The sequence below is a fragment of the Alternaria novae-zelandiae genome (genome assembly GCF_023758075.1).
Source record: "Alternaria novae-zelandiae strain BMP 2774 chromosome Unknown scaffold_1, whole genome shotgun sequence".
Lineage (NCBI taxonomy): Eukaryota > Fungi > Ascomycota > Dothideomycetes > Pleosporales > Pleosporaceae > Alternaria > Alternaria novae-zelandiae.
Window position 1 is genome coordinate 911,188 of NW_026056961.1, and position 17,393 is coordinate 928,580.

General features: G+C 52.8%; 5 protein-coding genes across 5 annotated transcripts; 4 read left to right on the plus strand and 1 right to left on the minus strand.

Annotated features, from left to right (window-relative positions):
• Nucleotides 1-1,415: 1,415 nt before the first annotated feature.
• Nucleotides 1,416-2,658, plus strand: J4E88_000276 (uncharacterized protein; the record flags this gene model as incomplete). Its single annotated transcript, XM_049393955.1, has 3 exons — nt 1,416-1,479; nt 1,544-1,953; nt 2,005-2,658. 3 exons carry the CDS (start codon nt 1,416-1,418, stop codon nt 2,656-2,658), a joined length of 1,128 nt encoding a protein of 375 aa, XP_049259784.1.
• Nucleotides 2,659-10,116: 7,458 nt separating this feature from the next.
• On the minus strand, nt 10,117-11,084 carry J4E88_000277 (uncharacterized protein; the record flags this gene model as incomplete). The annotated part of the gene is made up of 3 exons (XM_049393956.1): nt 10,117-10,194; nt 10,250-10,783; nt 11,076-11,084. The coding sequence occupies 3 exons, from the start codon at nt 11,082-11,084 to the stop codon at nt 10,117-10,119; spliced, it is 621 nt and encodes a 206-aa protein (XP_049259785.1).
• A 1,079-nt stretch (nt 11,085-12,163) lies between these two features.
• On the plus strand, nt 12,164-13,348 carry J4E88_000278 (uncharacterized protein; the record flags this gene model as incomplete). The annotated part of the gene is made up of 1 exon (XM_049393957.1): nt 12,164-13,348. One exon carries the CDS (start codon nt 12,164-12,166, stop codon nt 13,346-13,348), a length of 1,185 nt encoding a protein of 394 aa, XP_049259786.1.
• Nucleotides 13,349-13,583: 235 nt separating this feature from the next.
• Nucleotides 13,584-14,240, plus strand: J4E88_000279 (uncharacterized protein; the record flags this gene model as incomplete). The annotated part of the gene is made up of 1 exon (XM_049393958.1): nt 13,584-14,240. One exon carries the CDS (start codon nt 13,584-13,586, stop codon nt 14,238-14,240), a length of 657 nt encoding a protein of 218 aa, XP_049259787.1.
• A 2,474-nt stretch (nt 14,241-16,714) lies between these two features.
• J4E88_000280 (uncharacterized protein) lies at nt 16,715-17,392 on the plus strand (the record flags this gene model as incomplete). Its single annotated transcript, XM_049393959.1, has 1 exon — nt 16,715-17,392. One exon carries the CDS (start codon nt 16,715-16,717, stop codon nt 17,390-17,392), a length of 678 nt encoding a protein of 225 aa, XP_049259788.1.
• Between the last annotated feature and the right edge of the window lies 1 nt (nt 17,393).

Genomic DNA, 17,393 nt, shown 5'->3' on the forward strand with positions numbered 1-17,393 from the left:
TGCTGTCTTGCCAGGACTTGGGATTGTGCGAAGAGGATGACAAGAGCTTGGGCGGGTTGCTGATGTTGCTGAGCCTTGGTGTTGTGGGTTGTGGGATCCGAGGTCCGCCGGAATGGGGAATAGGGGTGCTGCATTGCTTTGGCGCCTATCACTTCGGGTGATCAGCAATAAACAAAATCAGATGCACATCTTCTCGTCTATGGATGCGACCAACTTTTCGTTATGAACATGTTGAGCACACGCATCGTCATGGCACCTCATCAAGCAGAAGGTTGAGATTGTAATCATCGATGCGGCCAGAGCGTCGTACCCCCTGCTCCTCGCTTGATAGCGATGGGTAATTTCTTGCTGCACTCGCAGGCATTGCGTTACCCTGTAATCAGGCGTGCACAGCAACGGCGCGGCAGGGGCGTTTTCTGTGGCCTGCCATACGCTCGCTATTCCCCGAGGCTGTCACTAAGAGCGGAAAAGACTTGAAAGGATGCAGAGGATGCATGGCGCTCGTGAGCTGTTACTCGTCTAAGACGGCCGCAGTGGGGGTGCCTGGTCTCGGGAATCTGGAATAGGAGCTTTGCGACGCACGTAGCAAAGCATTCAGGAGGGCATTGCGACTACGCTCGCCTGGATATAATCACAAGACATTGTACTGGGTGCGATCTCGATTGTGACTGGGCAGAATCAAGGCAGTGGCCAATCAAGGAGGGCGAGGTAGTGCGACGGCTGTGGTGAACGCTGGCCAGTCGATGGACTCTGTGGCTCCGAGCATCTGAGGGGGTTGAGGGATGGTGCATGTGTTATCGCGCCTCCCAGCGTGGGTGACAGCAGCGTTGACGGATGGGCACGGAGGAGGCGCGAATGGAGTCGCGCGGAGATAGTCCTGTCTTCTCACCAGCCGCCTCCAGCGTTCATCGTAGTTCTCCCAGTCAGCCACCACGTCCCAGCCATAGCAGCCAGCTGACCAAAGGCGGTTCCTGCATACGATACGCCAAAGCTACTGACACTCCGCGCTGGAGCAGCAGCTTAGACGTGCGCTACGTCTCTTAGCCCAGACTTGGACCTTCCTGGCGACCCACAAAGTTACCTCGTACACGTTATTTCGGTGGCATTAACGGGCGATCCCTGAGGAAAATAGCGGAGGTGCCCAGACCCCAAGGGCGACGTGAGTGGTTCCTGCGTCCGTAATTGCGCTGCTTTGGGCGTGCGTGCCGGACTTTGCCTTTCTGCACACGAGGGCCCAGCAGTTCATCATCGGCCTCTGCGCTGCCTGCCATCAGCCATCCGACCTCTTTTACTTTTGGCCGGCTGCACATCAACCACCCGACTCCCGCCTCGCACGCTCTTTACTACTTTTCTTTTCCGTCCGTCGCAAAGGGTTCACCTTTACAGTCACTCGCTTCTAATCTAATCTTCTCAACATGTTGTCCCGCAGTACTTGGGGCGCGACGTCGTCGCTACTATTACTCGCTTTGTCCCGCTTCTGTAAGTCGGCTCCTCGCCTGCGACTCCCAATGTGAACTCGTGCTGACCGGTGAACCTCTTTCAGCCAACGCTGCCTGCGAATGCGGCTACTCGGTTAACAGCACAAGCGACTCGAACTATGCCGTCTTCACAGAGCTCATGGAAAATGACTTTTTACATACTTCGACCGACGACTTGAAAGAGGTTGGCTGGCAGCCGCAGGAATACAATGTTACTTCGACGAACGCTAGAGGGCCTTTTGGAAAGAGCATGGAGTTGACAAACATTGTCACGAACCCCTTCAAGAAGGGCTGGTCGGGTGATGCAGACCATGGCGGTGATGCCGGACTAGAGTTGTGGGTTCGCGGCGACCATCAAGATGGTCTCGTTAGCGGAGCCGAGCTTGTCACAATGCGCAACGACTCTCTACTTGGAAGCTTCCGTGTCGGCATGAAGCTGTCGAACTCCTCGGGAACTTGCGGCGCTTTCTTCTTCGTAAGATCCCACACCCTCTTCTTCAGTCTGAAACTTGACTAACAAGCACAGTACCACAACAACTCGCAAGAAATTGACATGGAGTTCCTGTCTCACCAGTTCAACAACTCCCAAGGCGCCGTAAACCTCGTTCTCCAAAGCCCGGAATCCGTTACGCACGGCTACGCTGCTCAAGGAACAAACGGCTTCGAAGTCAAGGCTCTCCCTTTCCGTCCGGACGAACTGTTCCACGAGTACCGTTTCGACTGGACCCCTAACCGCGTCGCCTTCTACGTTGACGGTGTATTCCTCCACGAGATGACCGAGAACATTCCCACGGAGAGCGGCGGCATTTTCCTGAACCACTGGAGCAACGGTGACCCATCGTGGTCTGCTGGACCCCCGGATCAAGACACCGTCATGACCATCTCGTACATGAAGTCATACTTCAACTCGACTGATACCGAACGCTCGCAGAACGACTACAAGAAGCGTTGCCCGACATATGACCCCGCCAAAGTCTGCGCCATCCCTAACCAGATGAGCCCACCGGATCAGAGCAAGGGCCCAGAGGCAGCGAAAACCTACTTCTTCTCGCAAGATGGAGACGATATGACACCCGGTCAAACAACATACACAGGTAGCGCGACCAGCACATTCGGTGCGCAATCATTATCGATCGTGGTCCCCTTATTCGTCACACTTCTCAGCTTAACGCTGGCGTAATAGACATTATCAGGACAGTTAATACCGCCTCCTCCCACTCCACTTGTTCCCTATATCTGGGGCCATGGGCTGGGAACTTTTACGAGCATACGACCACTTCTACAGCGTTCTTGGAGTAATACGACTACTGCAGTCCGATTTGCACTTTTCACTTCGACTTCTACACGGGCCCGTCTTCGCACCGCCTCACACTTTTCTTTGATTCAGCAACATACTCATGGCGCAGCACCGCCTATAGTGTCTTTACCCTTTTATATATTCTCTTCTTGTATATACCCTTCGCACGGGGTTCTGCGCAGTCAGCCCGTTTGCCCACGCCTTCTGCCCTGGTCCAGCAGCGGCTCCTTCTCTACCTCGGCCCTTTGTGGCAGAGATTTTACTTATTGTATCGGAGTGCACTCCGCCGGAAGCTGTTGTTCCACAACCGTCCTTTCGGCCCTCATACCCCCATGCCGCATACCATCGCGTCGCCTGTTTTTGCATTGGAAAGAGAAAAGAATCGGAAGATACCATCTTAGACCATTATGCGTCGATATATCCTAGCCCATGACAGCTACTGCCATAAGAAAATTAAACAATTCAATTTAACCTTTGCCCTTGCAGTCGTTTGTGTCATCTCATTACTGACACGCACTCTAGGATGAAAAAGGGTGTTGCCCTGCATCTCATCAATTGCAGAGATCCCAGTTTGCAACAACTGTACCTTGCATACGCGCAAGAACTACTCAGCTAGCATCGGAGTTGCGATGGCTGATATCCTGCTCAGTGGAGCTGGCCGGGCTACTACCAACGGAGCCTCACTCCGGAAGCGTCGGAAGACCCTCCATCGCGTCTCGACCAGCCCTCGACCAACAACGCCAATCAGACGCGCTATGCAAGCCTATCGAAATCTTGCCCTGCTGTCGGGACGCGTCCGTGACTCAGTTGTCAGAGAACATGTTCGCGGCATGTAGCTCATCCGGCGAGCTTGCCAGAATTGCCTGAAGATCCTCCTGCACCTCAACTCGACGCGAGTCTCAAACTACGACTATAGACTGAACCTACAAGGCCCGGGAAACCTCCCACTGCGACCGCTAAACTCTCCCCAGCGTTGTTTTGCACTTGCACGCTGACGCGCGGTCTAGTGCCGTACCCGCGCCAAATTTCTGCTGTGGCGTCTGCCGGTGCGTTTCGGTACTTGGGGTTAGCTGCACAGTAGTAGTGCCAGCTCAGTGACGTAATGGGCCTGTAACTCGGCGCCGTTGTACACCGGCAATTTGGACTCTAATGTTGGTGGAGCGGCGGTTGCTGAAGACGGCCCAGGTACTCCCGTGATAGTGGGGCTGCAAGTCTATTGGGAGCTGAGAGTGGCGAGGAGATGTTCTGACACTTCGTCGTGAGATGACTCGATTTCGAGCTCGTTGTGACACCTATCGAGATAGGACGCTACTACCGGAGAGCTTCTGGAGACAGTTGATTTCTTCTTGTTTTCTTACACTCGCGCGTCCTTTATCCTCGCTCCTCGGCTACCAGACGCTGCATCGGATCCCCTCCTGTTTGCATCCTGCATGAAGCTTGTGTTTGCGCGCCCCCTGCGTTGCTCAGATCTCTTGCAGCCACCTAAGCTTCAGCATGGCGGCAATCTTGCTCTCTTCAGGATGCACTATTGAGCGGGAAAAGGCTTGTTTCTGTTTGGCATTGCATTAGCGTTCGCCGGTGGTGCGATGAACCGGGTCGGCGAGACTGTGTTGTCAAGACGACCTCCGACTTCGATTGCGGCTTACATAGCCACATTGCGTTCTCGACTTGCATGCATGGAACTAGTTGGCCGATCCCGAGATCTGTTAACGGATGTATCAGGACCGACGACTTCAGTACACAGTAAATGCTACCTAGGTAGCTCAGGGACTGCATCACAGATAGGGTGTATGGACATAATGCATGAATAGGGACTCGTAAGTATGTTTTCAGTCGCATGAGCTTTCAGGTATGCCCAACGACCCGCAGCGTAAACGATGCCTAGGTGTCAAATAACGCCGTGGGATCAATCGGGTAAGTTAGAGCCATCTCCAAAGTCGTACCATGGCCATGAAGCAGGAGCTACACCTTCCCGTAATGTATAACGGCAGTCGTGATAGAGATGCTGGCAGTTGCTTCCTATCCGCAAGGAGAGCCGCTCCTGCTGTTCTGGTTCAGGGTCCAGTCGCTGCATTTGCATCCTTATCGCGAGGTATCAACACTGCAGCTTTTCAACCACACTCTTTTCTGCACGTCTACGCTCTTTTTGGCTTCAGCAACTCGCGCGCGTCTCTAGGCTTTCGATTTTTGGCTTTTGGCTCTTTTGGCTTGTTCAGACTTTACCTGTTGTTTTCCATTGTGCAGTACGATACATATCAAATTCCAAGCGGCATCGCAACATTGTCTCAAACTCGACACGAGTAACTGCACCGATTTTTCTTCTGGCGTGAAGCTCGAGTCTGGGATATCATCCCATCTGCCGGTCGGTCTGTCAGCTTTCGAGGTCAGGCTTTGGTGCTTCAGTCTCAAATTCCCACATTCGACAACAGCAGCCGAGCGTCCTTCTCTCACCTCTCGGCACGGGACGAGATGCGCGTCCAAGACTTCTACGTCCTTCTTTTATCGGCAATCATAAGCGGTAGACTCTTCGCTGAGTCTGAGTACCTGCCAGATGTAGAGGAGACTACAACAACAATAGGCGCGAGCCCAGCTTCGGTCCCTACATCGGTTTCGCCTACTGCGACATCTATCGCTGGCGTGGGCGGCATTGAGTAACTTCCCAATTTAGAGGATTGTGATGTGACAGGGTACTAACGGTTGCATAGGCTTCGTCAAGGACCCGGCATTGCTCCAGTCGAGGGCGCACCTGCGCCTGTTCAGCAACCACCAGCCATAATTACAGCGATACCAGCTGCAGAACCTGCCCCAGCTCTTCCTGTCGATCCTGCACTTCCGATGCCTGCATTACCTGCGCCTGTAGCTATACCTGTTCCCGCTGTTGATCCTGTCGTCAATCCTGTACCACCACCAGCTCTTGCGCCTCCTGTCAATGCCATCGCGCCGGCAGCTCCACCCATCAATGTTGCCGGAACTGCAGGTGCAGATGTTACGCGATTGGCGAAACCATTCAGCAACGTACCCTTCTACACCGTGGTGTGGGCCGAGACATGGATCGGAGGGACATATTCCACTTGGTGGCCATACACTATATCGCTGGATTTCAAGCCTCTTCAGACGAACGCCCCACTTCCAGGGTCAGGATCGATCGGTATGGGTACGCTCACTGGTAAGACAGGAGTGACGCGGACGATCGTGGTGAACGCTGCACCTACACAAGGAGTAGGCTGGGCCAAGGGCCTTGCTGCAGCTGTTGGAGTTGGCATAGCGGGCATGGCTGTATGATGACAAGTGATGTGCAGATGAGGGGCCTGATAATTTATGGAAGAAAGAGTTAGATTTCATTCCAGCTGCAGATTTGGATCTGGACATACTAGTTGTCATATATGGCACTTAAACGACTTACGATGCATGTATATTACGCGAAGTATGATAGCAACGGTCAGCAAGACAAGAAGTAATGGGAGACGAATGTTAGATAAGAACTAAAAGCTGCAAAGCCAGTGCGAAGAACCCCTTCATCCTAAGAACAAGAAGACAATGGAATTATGAGGATATGGTTTATATGGATGTCATCCAGCACCACCAAAGCCGGTCATCTCCGAGCTCGCTATACGTTTTCCAAGTTGTTGTCTTGATCGTCCCTTATCCTACCTCCCTCTTACGCCCTTGAATGTTTCATGACCAACCTAGTCGTTGCATGCATGGCGGCCCTGGGCGGTGAAGAAGCTCACGTCGGAGTGTTTTCCTCCAGCATTGCAGGGCTTGTCGTCCTCAAACAGCGGCGCGACGTTCAAGCAAGATCTGGTGCAGCCGCCATTGTTATCCTAAAATTTTGGTCAGTCCCGTGTCTCTCTCCCTAAGGAGTTCGAGGCACGTACAGCGACACAGCAATGGGAGCCGTCCTGGTACAAGCACTGGCAGTAGATAGAAGCCTGGGTACCAACGGCCATGGTAAGGAGGAGGCCGAAGACGGCGGAGAGGCGGACCATCTTGACGTTGGTCTGGAAGAAGATGGAGATAGGTTGGTACGAAGTGGAGTAGGTGAACGAAGAGGGCGGGCCTATGTGCTATATATACTTCACGATGTCTAGGGTCTAGAGATACGCGCTGTCTTGTTGGCTTCCGGACGAATGCCTCGGGCTCTCTCACAGGTGACTGCGGTGGAATCGAGAGTGACAATTATCGCCATTGTTTCCCTGCTACTTTGAGGGCCGAACAAAATACGACCTCAGGGGTGTTCTGATAGACCAAGCTATGCGATGAACACGGTACTTACCTATGAAGCGCAAGTACACCTCGTATATCTTAACCACGTGTTGAAGACCAAGTCCTATCTTGGCTTAGAAAGACAAGCTCCGCTAAGCTAAGAGGTCCAGTGCTTGGGCCACTGTTAATGGCCACCGAAGTATCGTCGAGAGGTGTACCGATGAGGCTTTAGATCCTCTCGATTAGTTACAATTTGCGGTGTGTAAAGAACAGTTGGGGAAGGAAGCCGAGATTGGTACCTGGTTGAGCAGGTAGTAAAAGGTCCGAAAGAGATACACGAGAAGGTCCGAAAACAGACTAATCAATCCGCTTTACCCATGTTGCTATCACGATACTAACGAAATGCTTCGCCTTCAGGATAATGTGATAGATACAGGAGAACATGTTAAAAAGGCAGGTGATTTCGCCTCTGCAGTGAGGATATCACAGCGACCAGCAATACTTCCCTCACTACTTCAACACCCAACTCTACTTCAACTTACCCTCTCTTCTCAATTCGTCATCATGGTCCGCCTTCTCTCCGTCGCCGCGGTCTTCTTCACGATCGTGTTCGGAGCTCAAGCTTCCCACATCTGCCAATGTCTCTTTCAGGATGGCTCGCACTGCTGCGCCAGTGTCGTAAGTCTCTCAAAGTTCTTGGATATGAAAAGTGAGCTAATTGCGGCCTCGCTCCTTTACAGAACAACTTTGGTGCTGCGGAAGACTGCCAGGTTGTCTGCGTGGATAAGAAGCGTAACAAGGACGGCGCAGCCTGCAACGCTGGCGGCAAATGGTCCAGCGTCGGCGGCTTCACCGTTCAGTTCCGCGAGCCATGCCAGTAAAGCGTCTCTGGCGGAACAGCAGTACTTGGCGCCGAATAACAATGCTGTTGGAGGCATGGTGGAGATGTGTGGATCATAATGGAAGACGGCGGCCTGAGCGTGATGAACTGAGAGTGGAGCGTATGGTCCTTGTGGATCGTCCGAGTCGTTTAGGGAGAGGGTCGGCTCTACTGGAATACAATGTCTGTATCGTCAATGTAACATCGTTCTCGTCAATTGCAATCCCAACCAGGTGCAGAGATGGGTGTCGGAGCCCAACATGCTAACTTTTCATTGTTTTGACTGTGTTGTTCGATGCCAGCTTTGGAGCAAAGGAGTGATGGGTGATGAGTATACGACACTTTCAGTAATCACGGCGGCGGTTAGTGCCCACACGTGACACCTGCTGCGGCCCGTTGATAGGTAATCCCCCCGCGGGCGGGGTTAGCCTGCCAACGCGTGGTTCCCAAAACCGATGCGCCAACTCAACTTTGCGCTCTGCCTGCGCGACACACGTACTCTGTAAATATGGAGGCATCCGAGAATTGCATTCGTAAATTCATCGTGCGATGAGTGTAACAAACGTAGACATAATAACAATGATCCCAGCTCAACAAATGGCGGTGGAGTGATATCCAATGGTATGTGGCGCGACGTTCACGCTACTCGCAGACGATCTTGCCCTTTTCGGACCGAGGCTTGGAATCTTAACGTGACGGCGAGCAGACGACGATGCTGACGATAAGGTGATTGAGACCGATATCACACATGAACTGCTTTGTATAAGATTTAATTCAATCCGACAGTGTTGTCTAACATACTTCCAAGCTTATCATCATCGACTGTCGGACCTACGTCAGCAACAACTCCCCGAGTCAGCATCACCCGATCGGAACAAAGACAAACCAAGATACCAGCAACGAACAGCATACCGTCATAGGATCTTGAAGGAATATATATCGACTGGTAACTAAACGATTTGACCCACCAGAGCTGCAAATTGCGAGCGGTCAACTTCGGAATACATCAACGACGACGATTAAGCACTGCTATCGATCGACCATCTCCAATTCATCGCTAGTCTAGACGAAGAAAGGAGCAAAAGTGTCAAAGATGGCAACAGCGTACTACTTCGCAGCACATTTCAACATGCCCAGAACGCATGCGACCGATGATGCATGGCCTTTCCCTGCAAGCACGCCGAATACCACCTCGCTATTCTCGTCCGTCCCAGTCACGCACGAATCAGTACAAGCGCAGTATTTTGCCTCAATGGCACCAGAAATAACCACAATGGAAAGGGGCGCAACCAACCCACAGCAAACCTCAATCCTCTTCCGTCTACCGGCAGAACTTCGAAACCAAATCTACGAAGAGCTCCTCTGTGCGAACACACCGCACCACAAAGATCTCGCTACATACTCCACGCCATCTAGATCTCCAATGGTCTACCCAGCCATCCTCCGCACATGTCGCAAGATCAACGAAGAAGCCCAGGATCTCTTATACACAACACACGTCTTCCACGCCCACCGCTCTCTCCTAACCGCCCTACCACATCTGGTCTTGCCCGAGAAGCCAATCTTGTCTCCAACGATCATCGCGAAAATCACACGCTGGCAGCTTGAGCTACGTCTGGACACCGATCCCCGGTTTACCAGCAGTCAAGCTACGGCTGCATTCTCTGGTGCGGAGTTTCTCCAGGTAAAGGTTTGGCAGAGTATGTTTGATGGGGCGGACAATTCGGTCTTGAAGCTGTTTACTGGAGTTAGGGGTGTGGGTGTTGCGAAGGTGACGGGGTGTGATGATGAGGGGTTGGCGAGGTGGTTGGAGAAGAGGATGATGATGCCGGTTGAGGAGGAAGAAAGCAGGGAAGGGGGATTTTGTCAGTGTGGAAAGAAGGCAGATGAGGAGATGGAGTGGTTTGGTGTGACTAGAGATGCTTGGACGTTTGGGAATAGGTAGTGAAGAGGATGATAGTAAGGACTTGGCTTTCAGTTATAGTGCAGACATCTTCCGCTTTTCAGGAGTTTGTTACGCTAGCATCCCTCAATCAGACCGATCATTTTAGACTATTGTAGTTTGAAAATGGAACGAATTCAGTTTCAATGGTCTTTACAGCTTTCACGTTGGATGTGACTATCATTCTTTTTGGATGGGTATCAAGTGTTGGAGAATCGAAGTGATCACAAAAGAAATTCCAGAGACTCTTGCTCTGATCAGATAAGCAGCTTATCGAATGCCGACCTAGAGCCATACGTTGGATCAAAGTGATCTACCGCAGCTCTTCCCTCTCATCCTCTTCGTCGTCCTCGATCTTGGCGCAAGGGAAAGCGCACTCCATTGATCGTTGCTGCAGATGAGTATTAGCAATAAGATTCTCGTATAAACCCAGAGGAATGACATACCCTGCTTCCATTCCCACTCTCCGCCCAGGAACCGGTGTTACACCACGCTTCGGGGTGCAACTTCTTGCTCCCGCCCTCGGTCGCCCATTTCAGCCCATCGTACTCAAAGACCAGCGCATCTTCTCCATCGGAGCCGTAGATAGTCAACTTGGTGTCATCCACCAGTCCATCGATCTCGAAGATCTGCGTCGCGGAGACTTTCACATACGAGTTGCGCTCCGTCCGGGGTCTCGAAGAAGCGAGATCGACAGTGATTCCGTTCATGTGGTCTTCCAAGCTGTCGACTTGGACGTAGTTGATCTTGCCATCGCTTGACGAGGCTGGTCGGGCAGCCGTCATGAGTTGCTTGTGGAAGAGGGTGAAGGTGCACTTGTCGGCCAGCGATGTAGCGGACGACGATAGCAATGACTGTGCATCACCGCGGGGAAGAATGCGCGGGGGCTGAGGAGGAATGACGCGCGCTGCGCATAGTGAGGGCGCGAGGAAGAGAACCGAAGAGAGGATGGCGAAGGTGTTGGTGTGCATCTTGAAGACCTGCTTGCGAATGCTTCTGGTAGTGTTGGGTATTTGTTTCGATGAAGAAGTAGAGTTGATGACGCAGTCAGTCAAGTGAGACAAAGATGAGCGGATAACCGGATCCAAGACCAGCTGAAAGATGCAAGGGAGAGTGAATGCAGGTACAGGACGCGCTGACAAGCAGGTACTCTTGTACCTTATTAAAGCATAGAGAGATTTCGTTTCAGAGTAACTACGCCGGACTACCCGCCCTTCACCCTGTCTATCTGTTCATCGCTACTATATTCGTGTGGCGATCCCGCTTGAGTACTCGGGCCATGCGGCGGTTGTGCAAGGCTGATATGCGGGGTTGCGGCACGGTGCTCAAATAGAGTGCTCTGGCGGCAACGTCAGCGGCAAGCATCCACCCTGTGCAATGAGGTGCATCGTAGAGCCGCAAGGAATGTGGGGGTCTGCAAAGAATGTGTATTCATGAGGGCGGCGCGGGTTATTGCGCTGGGCAACGTTGCGTGAGATGGGCGGTGCTCGAGGGTCGAGGGGCCCAGGAAATTGGGAGCGGCGCAATGAAGTCATGATCATCGTAGAGATGGCCTTAACATCCTCGAGGCATGCGCATTTTCGAGATGATAACAGAGGAAGACGACGATACGTCGTACTCACGCTGGCTTGAGCTCTTGACTTCGCTGTTTCAAGTCTCTGATGTTTGCTATCCACAACTAAGATCCCTCGTTCTTCAAGAGACTGCAACGCTGTTGCCTTCTTGGTCCAATGTCACTGCGCAAGAAAGCATCTGCGTATCCACGGCCTCATCACCTCAGAGCTCAGCAAAGTCAACATTGTGCACGCGTGGATGTATCGGCTTGGCCTCCGCGTGCTGAACGGAGCGCCCTGAAGATTAGCGAAAGAAGGCTGGCAAAGATACCTACCGCTGATGCAAACGAGTCGCTGCGTCGCTTCAAGGGAATCAACATCAGTACATTTGCCAGTCCGAAGCTTCTGTAATCATCCAGGCGGCAGCTATTGAATGCTGTTGGTAAGATATAGATGCAATACGGCTTTCGAGATAAAGCAAGGAGATTTGGGTTCGCATGGCCTCTTGTCGCAGTGTTGAGCAAGGATTCAGATATTAGCGAGTGTTGAGTGGAGCGTCCGTCCATAATCAAACACATTTTTCAACAAAGCACAAGTCTTTGAGGCCAGTGAATATGCGCCCAGGTGCGCAACAGTCGCGTGCAAATTCAGGGTCCATATTTTGGACGTGCGCAGGGGGAGAAAGGGCAGTTTCGGGATGCCGAATCGGTAGTCGTGGGGCCGAGCGTCTCGAAGTCTGACGTTGAGCACACAAGTTGGAATTCGTCATCCTTCTCAACCAACTCACAGCCAACCTTCGCCGTCGCAATGTCGCGCCCCTGCCAGCAACGGCGCGCCAGTGCGGCTGCCAACCGGAAGTCCAAAGGGTCTAAGCCAACCGGACCGCCCCCGATACGACACAAAGCACGGCAAAAGGCAATACACAACGCTCGACGCAGCGAGCGCAGCGGATCACGTGGCGGGCGTGGTGGAGGCCGCGGAGGAGGTGGAGGAGGAGGCCGTGGTGGTGCCGGACGGGGTGGGCGAGGAGGCGGACGTGGCGGACGTTTTGCGCAGAAGAATGGCAGGAACGAATCGGGCCAAGACTTCATACCTCTCTCCTCTGGTGGCAACAACTTCGAAGCGCTCTACAGGTCCTCACGCAACGACGACTTCGATCTCGACATGGACGGCGACAGTTCCGACTCAGACCAATTCGGCGATGAGTTGCTCGACGACGACATGTATGAGGCCGAGGACATCGAGATCAACGTGCAGGCGCCACTGCCCACGACCGGTCGGGGAAGACAACCACGAGCGCAGATAATGTTTACGGAGGCAGCCGCGGTCGCAGTATACAGGCAGCTCTATCTGCGCGATTACCCACTCAGTACCTCAACCACGCGAGTGCGCTACGGTCTCTACCAGGAGGACACCTCTGCCGATTCGGCCGCATACATCTCCCTCGCACCATCCACAGCATCTCGCCGATCGAGCGTCATCAGCATCAGCAGCGACACAAGCGAAGAGTCCACAGATGGACCGACAACACCGGAGTACAATCCGGCACGCGACTACGTCTTCACGTTCGGTATGCACAAGGGCAAGCGGTTCACCGACGTGAACGAAAACTATCTTAGAATGATCGGTGGCCAGTTATACAAATACAGGGACAGAAGACATGGGGGCCTTTTGGAGGCATTCGAGTACCACAGGCCGGGGCAGGCACGTCTTCAGCCAGACCACCCTCAAACCCAACAGACACAAGCTCAGCTATCGCAGCCACGACAGGCTCCCACACGGAACGCACAAGGGTCTCGATCGAACGCTCTTTCTGCATCAGACACATGGACATTCCACAAAGGCATTCACCTAGGAAAACGACTCCATGACGTACCTGAAAACTATCTACGAACGCTAGAGGGCAATCCCCTGGTCAGAGACGCCTGGCCTGGCTTCAAACAAGCACTCCAGGACTTCAATGCCAAGACTGGTAGAAAAGGTCGGGTTTGATCACACAACAGCCGTACAATAGCTGCCCCCACGTGGTTGCGCCTTCTACGAGCGTTTGTTGGTGGTCCAAGCGGCAATTTTGGGACTCACCTCATTTGGGCGGCCTACAACTTGCAGAACCAGCGCAACCCACTGCGGCTGCGACCTCTTTGTCTGAACTGTCTGAATCCGCGGACTTTTTTCGTACTACACACTACAACGTCTGACCCATAACGATACTGCACCTCGCTTCACCATGGTGAGAACCAAGAAACGTGCGCGAGCGGATCCCGAATTGTCGCAGTCTCAGCCGCAGCTTCATACCAAGCGACAGAGGGGTCCGAACGCCATGGCAGCGCAAGCAAAAGAGGAGGCTGACGACACTACTGCGGCAGACGATGTGCGATATCTGAGAACGCAGCCAAAGGCCCAGGCACCTACCGAAAGCTCCCGAGCCAAGTCCTTCCCCAGTCAGACATCCAAAGTTATTGACTTGACGCTGAGCGACGAGCTCGACGATGTGTTCCCCGCATATTCGTCCAGGTCAAAAATTCTCCAGGATCAGGCCGAAGAGCAGCGCCACTCAAAGTACGCTCTACAGAACAAGATGACCGGAAAACTTGGCGAGCGCTCTCTGGGTCAATCCAGCGGCGGGCAGGGTACTGAAATCAACGAAGGCGAAGAACGATGGGCCATTCCCTCGCTATCTGCAGATGACCTTGCTCAGCGGCGCCAACAAAAGAAACAGGAGAGGAAGAGGCAGAGGAAGGAGGCGGCCATTGACGTCATAAACGCCCAACGCTCCTATGCGCCGGTCATGTTCACCCTTTCAGAGGCAGTAGCCTTTCTCTGGCAACCCCAGCTAGCGATCACCTACGATCTTCCGACTGGCGACTATGTACCTTGTCAGTAATACTCCTGTACGAATTGTATGTGAGACAAATACTGACTTTCTACACTGATCTTTAGATCCCGTTCATAGGTCATACCACCTGGGCGGTATGGGTCGGTACGAAGATACTCGTGCTGCTATGTATACAAGTCTGCCCTATCGTCCTTCCGGCGCTGGTGGACGCGGCCCTCGTGCGAATGACGGTAGGTCAGACCGAACGGAGGCTCACGGTCGCTTCGCTTGATCTCAGGCCAACAACACGCGCTGGCCGATTGTGATGAGTAGGAATTGGGTCTTTTTGATTGAACCTTCATCACAGCCGCACTAGGGGAAACAAGCATGCTCAACCGCGGGTGTCATGACTGCCTTCGTATGACTGCCTTGGGTCTGGACACGATGTGACGCTTCAGGGATGAACACGATGCTTGGTGGTGGAAAGCAGCCCCAAACTTCAGAGAAACAATCTAAAACATACACCTCAATTGAACGTACACGTGATGCTTCTAAGCAGTCAACTGAGCCTACCACAAATAGACAGTAGATGCATCAAGGTGCTATCCACCCGACACAGGTCATGGGCCAGCGTATCCAGGGCTTATGCTCCGTTGGCAGAGCTTCGAAGATTCCACTCATGACATGGTGTGTCCACCCTCTCATATACCAGAATCTTTCCATGTCGTGCATCAGAACGACAAAGTGCGCGTAGATGATAAGTGGCAGCGGATCGCATTCTTGGAGGCGATCGAGGAAGTCATCGCTCATTCGGTAGAGCCATCCAAACGCCACGTGGTATTCACCGTCCTTGCCACCGTAGCGGTTCGAATACATCTCCTGGAGGACGTCCACGCTGAGTACATTGTCATCGCGATCAGAAGGCTCAGACGCGATGCCGATGTGCTCTTTTAACTCCTGAAGATGCCTTTCGAACTCGAATGGCCCGTCTGTTACTGGTAAAAGCCGACTTTTGTTACGCACTGCTGGCGCATGTGTCTTCGCGAAGTTGTCGATCTCAAAGGCACTGAGCGTCGTGCGGATACCACGAAACATGACCAGCCACTCCGATCTACCGTGCTTACCGAAAGCAAGGTATTCACCAGCCTGCGGTCCTCTCGCCCAACTGACAAAGCAAATCAGTTGGACAGATTGAAGGACCGCATCGCAGTTGGCGGGGTTGAGTTTGGCTATTTCTGGAGTGACGAGTGCTAGCGCGCATTCGTAGTGATGGTTTGCAGTAGCAGTATAGGATTCTTTGCGGTCTGGCCGGCATGACGCGAGATGGAGAGCGGTGAACGCGAATATGAGGTGCAATACATGTTCATTCTTGAACGCGATTTCCTCTGTAGACGATTGTACGCGTGCAGCACCAGCAGGCCATGCTGACAACGAGTGGCATGTAGTCGTCGTCCAGTGATATGTGAGTTCGATCTCAGATAGTGGAAGGCCGCCGGGTTGTCGTAAATCGTTGATTGCTGGAGCGGCAATAGATGTTGCCGGGTACTCGCAGCGGACTTGCCGCCGTTTGCAATTGGTACAGAATGGTTTACCCTCATCGCACTAGGTATTGCATTAGCACGTTGAGCGTAAACTTTATCTCTCAACGAGAGCTCCTGAGGTCGGCATGCTGTACACAAAAACAAACCCACAGCCTTGTTCAAGAGGGACATCGCATATGTCTCCGAGATACTCAAGTACTATCTAGGTACGTACCTTGATGCGACGCGTTTTGCAATGAACACATCCAGCCCGCGACTTGCGATGAGATTTCCTCGTTATCTTTGACGTTCTTGTCGTAACTTTCCCATTTTGCTCGTATGGAGAGCTTTCCCGTGAATTCAGGAGAGACCCTCCCCTTGAAGTTGATGTAGCTTCCGTCAGTGGCGAATCCTGTTGCATGTTGGTGTTGCTGATGAAGATGTTGAGACGCCAGAATGCGTATTCTGAGCGAGGAGCGCGTATTAAGAGAGACCACAGCCGCTAGCGGCATACATCATCGCTTCTAGCGTGAACACCTTCCGCGAGGGCTGCGCAATGCCGCAAGCATCTCCAGCACAGGAAAACTCCGAAAACTGACCTGACTGACCCCTTCCCAAAGCGTCACCTAATTACGAGCTTTTTCGTGGCTCAAGGTCCCACGATCAGTGTAGCGGCGTCGCATTGATCGTTGCTGATCCGACGCGGGTTCTTCCCTCCGATGTTGACGCTAGTGCGCCAGTCTTCGTATTCGCTCGTGTTCTCTTAGGATACGCATTTTCCAGGAACGAATGTCTGGCACACCTATCAGGCTCCACTTAGCAGAACTAAATAAAGTATGTTATCGCGAAAAGTTCTTTCTCATGTAGTGCGCCGAGTTTAACCCAATCTAGCCGCGTCAGCACTCGGAATGTATATAACCTCAGGCTGACCCGCTGCTGTGCTCTGAGCTAAACCGTCTTTACGCTTCTCTACACGACGTCGACTACAAAGTTTCCTACTTCCACTCGAGCGAAGCAACTGCAATGGGTCAACCAAAGGAGACCGAGCCTGTCTACAACAAGCCATCCACAATTTCTTCATCGGCCTCATCGACCCACTCGATACCATCCGTACCACCACCGCCCTACTTCAAGTCGCAGTTCATCTCTCCGTCCTCGTTCAAGTCCGCAGTAAATGCCAAACTCGACAAGCCCGCCGTATCCCTCTTCCGTCTCAGCATCCGTATCTTCCAACTCGCTTTCGCACTCGCATCGGGCATATCCTACGCCATCGAACTGAGCCATGCAACAAGCACTTCGAAGACGGACTTCATATTCGCGCAAGTTGTTTTCGGCCTTACCCTGTTGGTGCTAGTCATCGATAGTGTAACAGTACGCAACTACCGTGTCACTTGGATCCCGGAATGGATCTTGGCGGTCTTATGGATTGCCTCTTTCGGCCTCTTCTATACGATCTATTCAAGCGGGGACATCGAGCAGGGGTACCAGAACGTGGATGTGGGGCGCATGAAGAGAGCCGTGTGGTGCGACCTCATCAACGCGCTGCTGTGGATGGGAAGTGCACTATTCTCTTCAGTAATGTGCTGCTCGGGTATCAAAGCCACTATCAAGGCAAAGATGGAGAGACGAAGACAGAGAAAGGAGACAAGGCGGCAAGTAAGGGAGGTTAGTCAGATGGAGCAGGGCGTTATTGACGCATGAT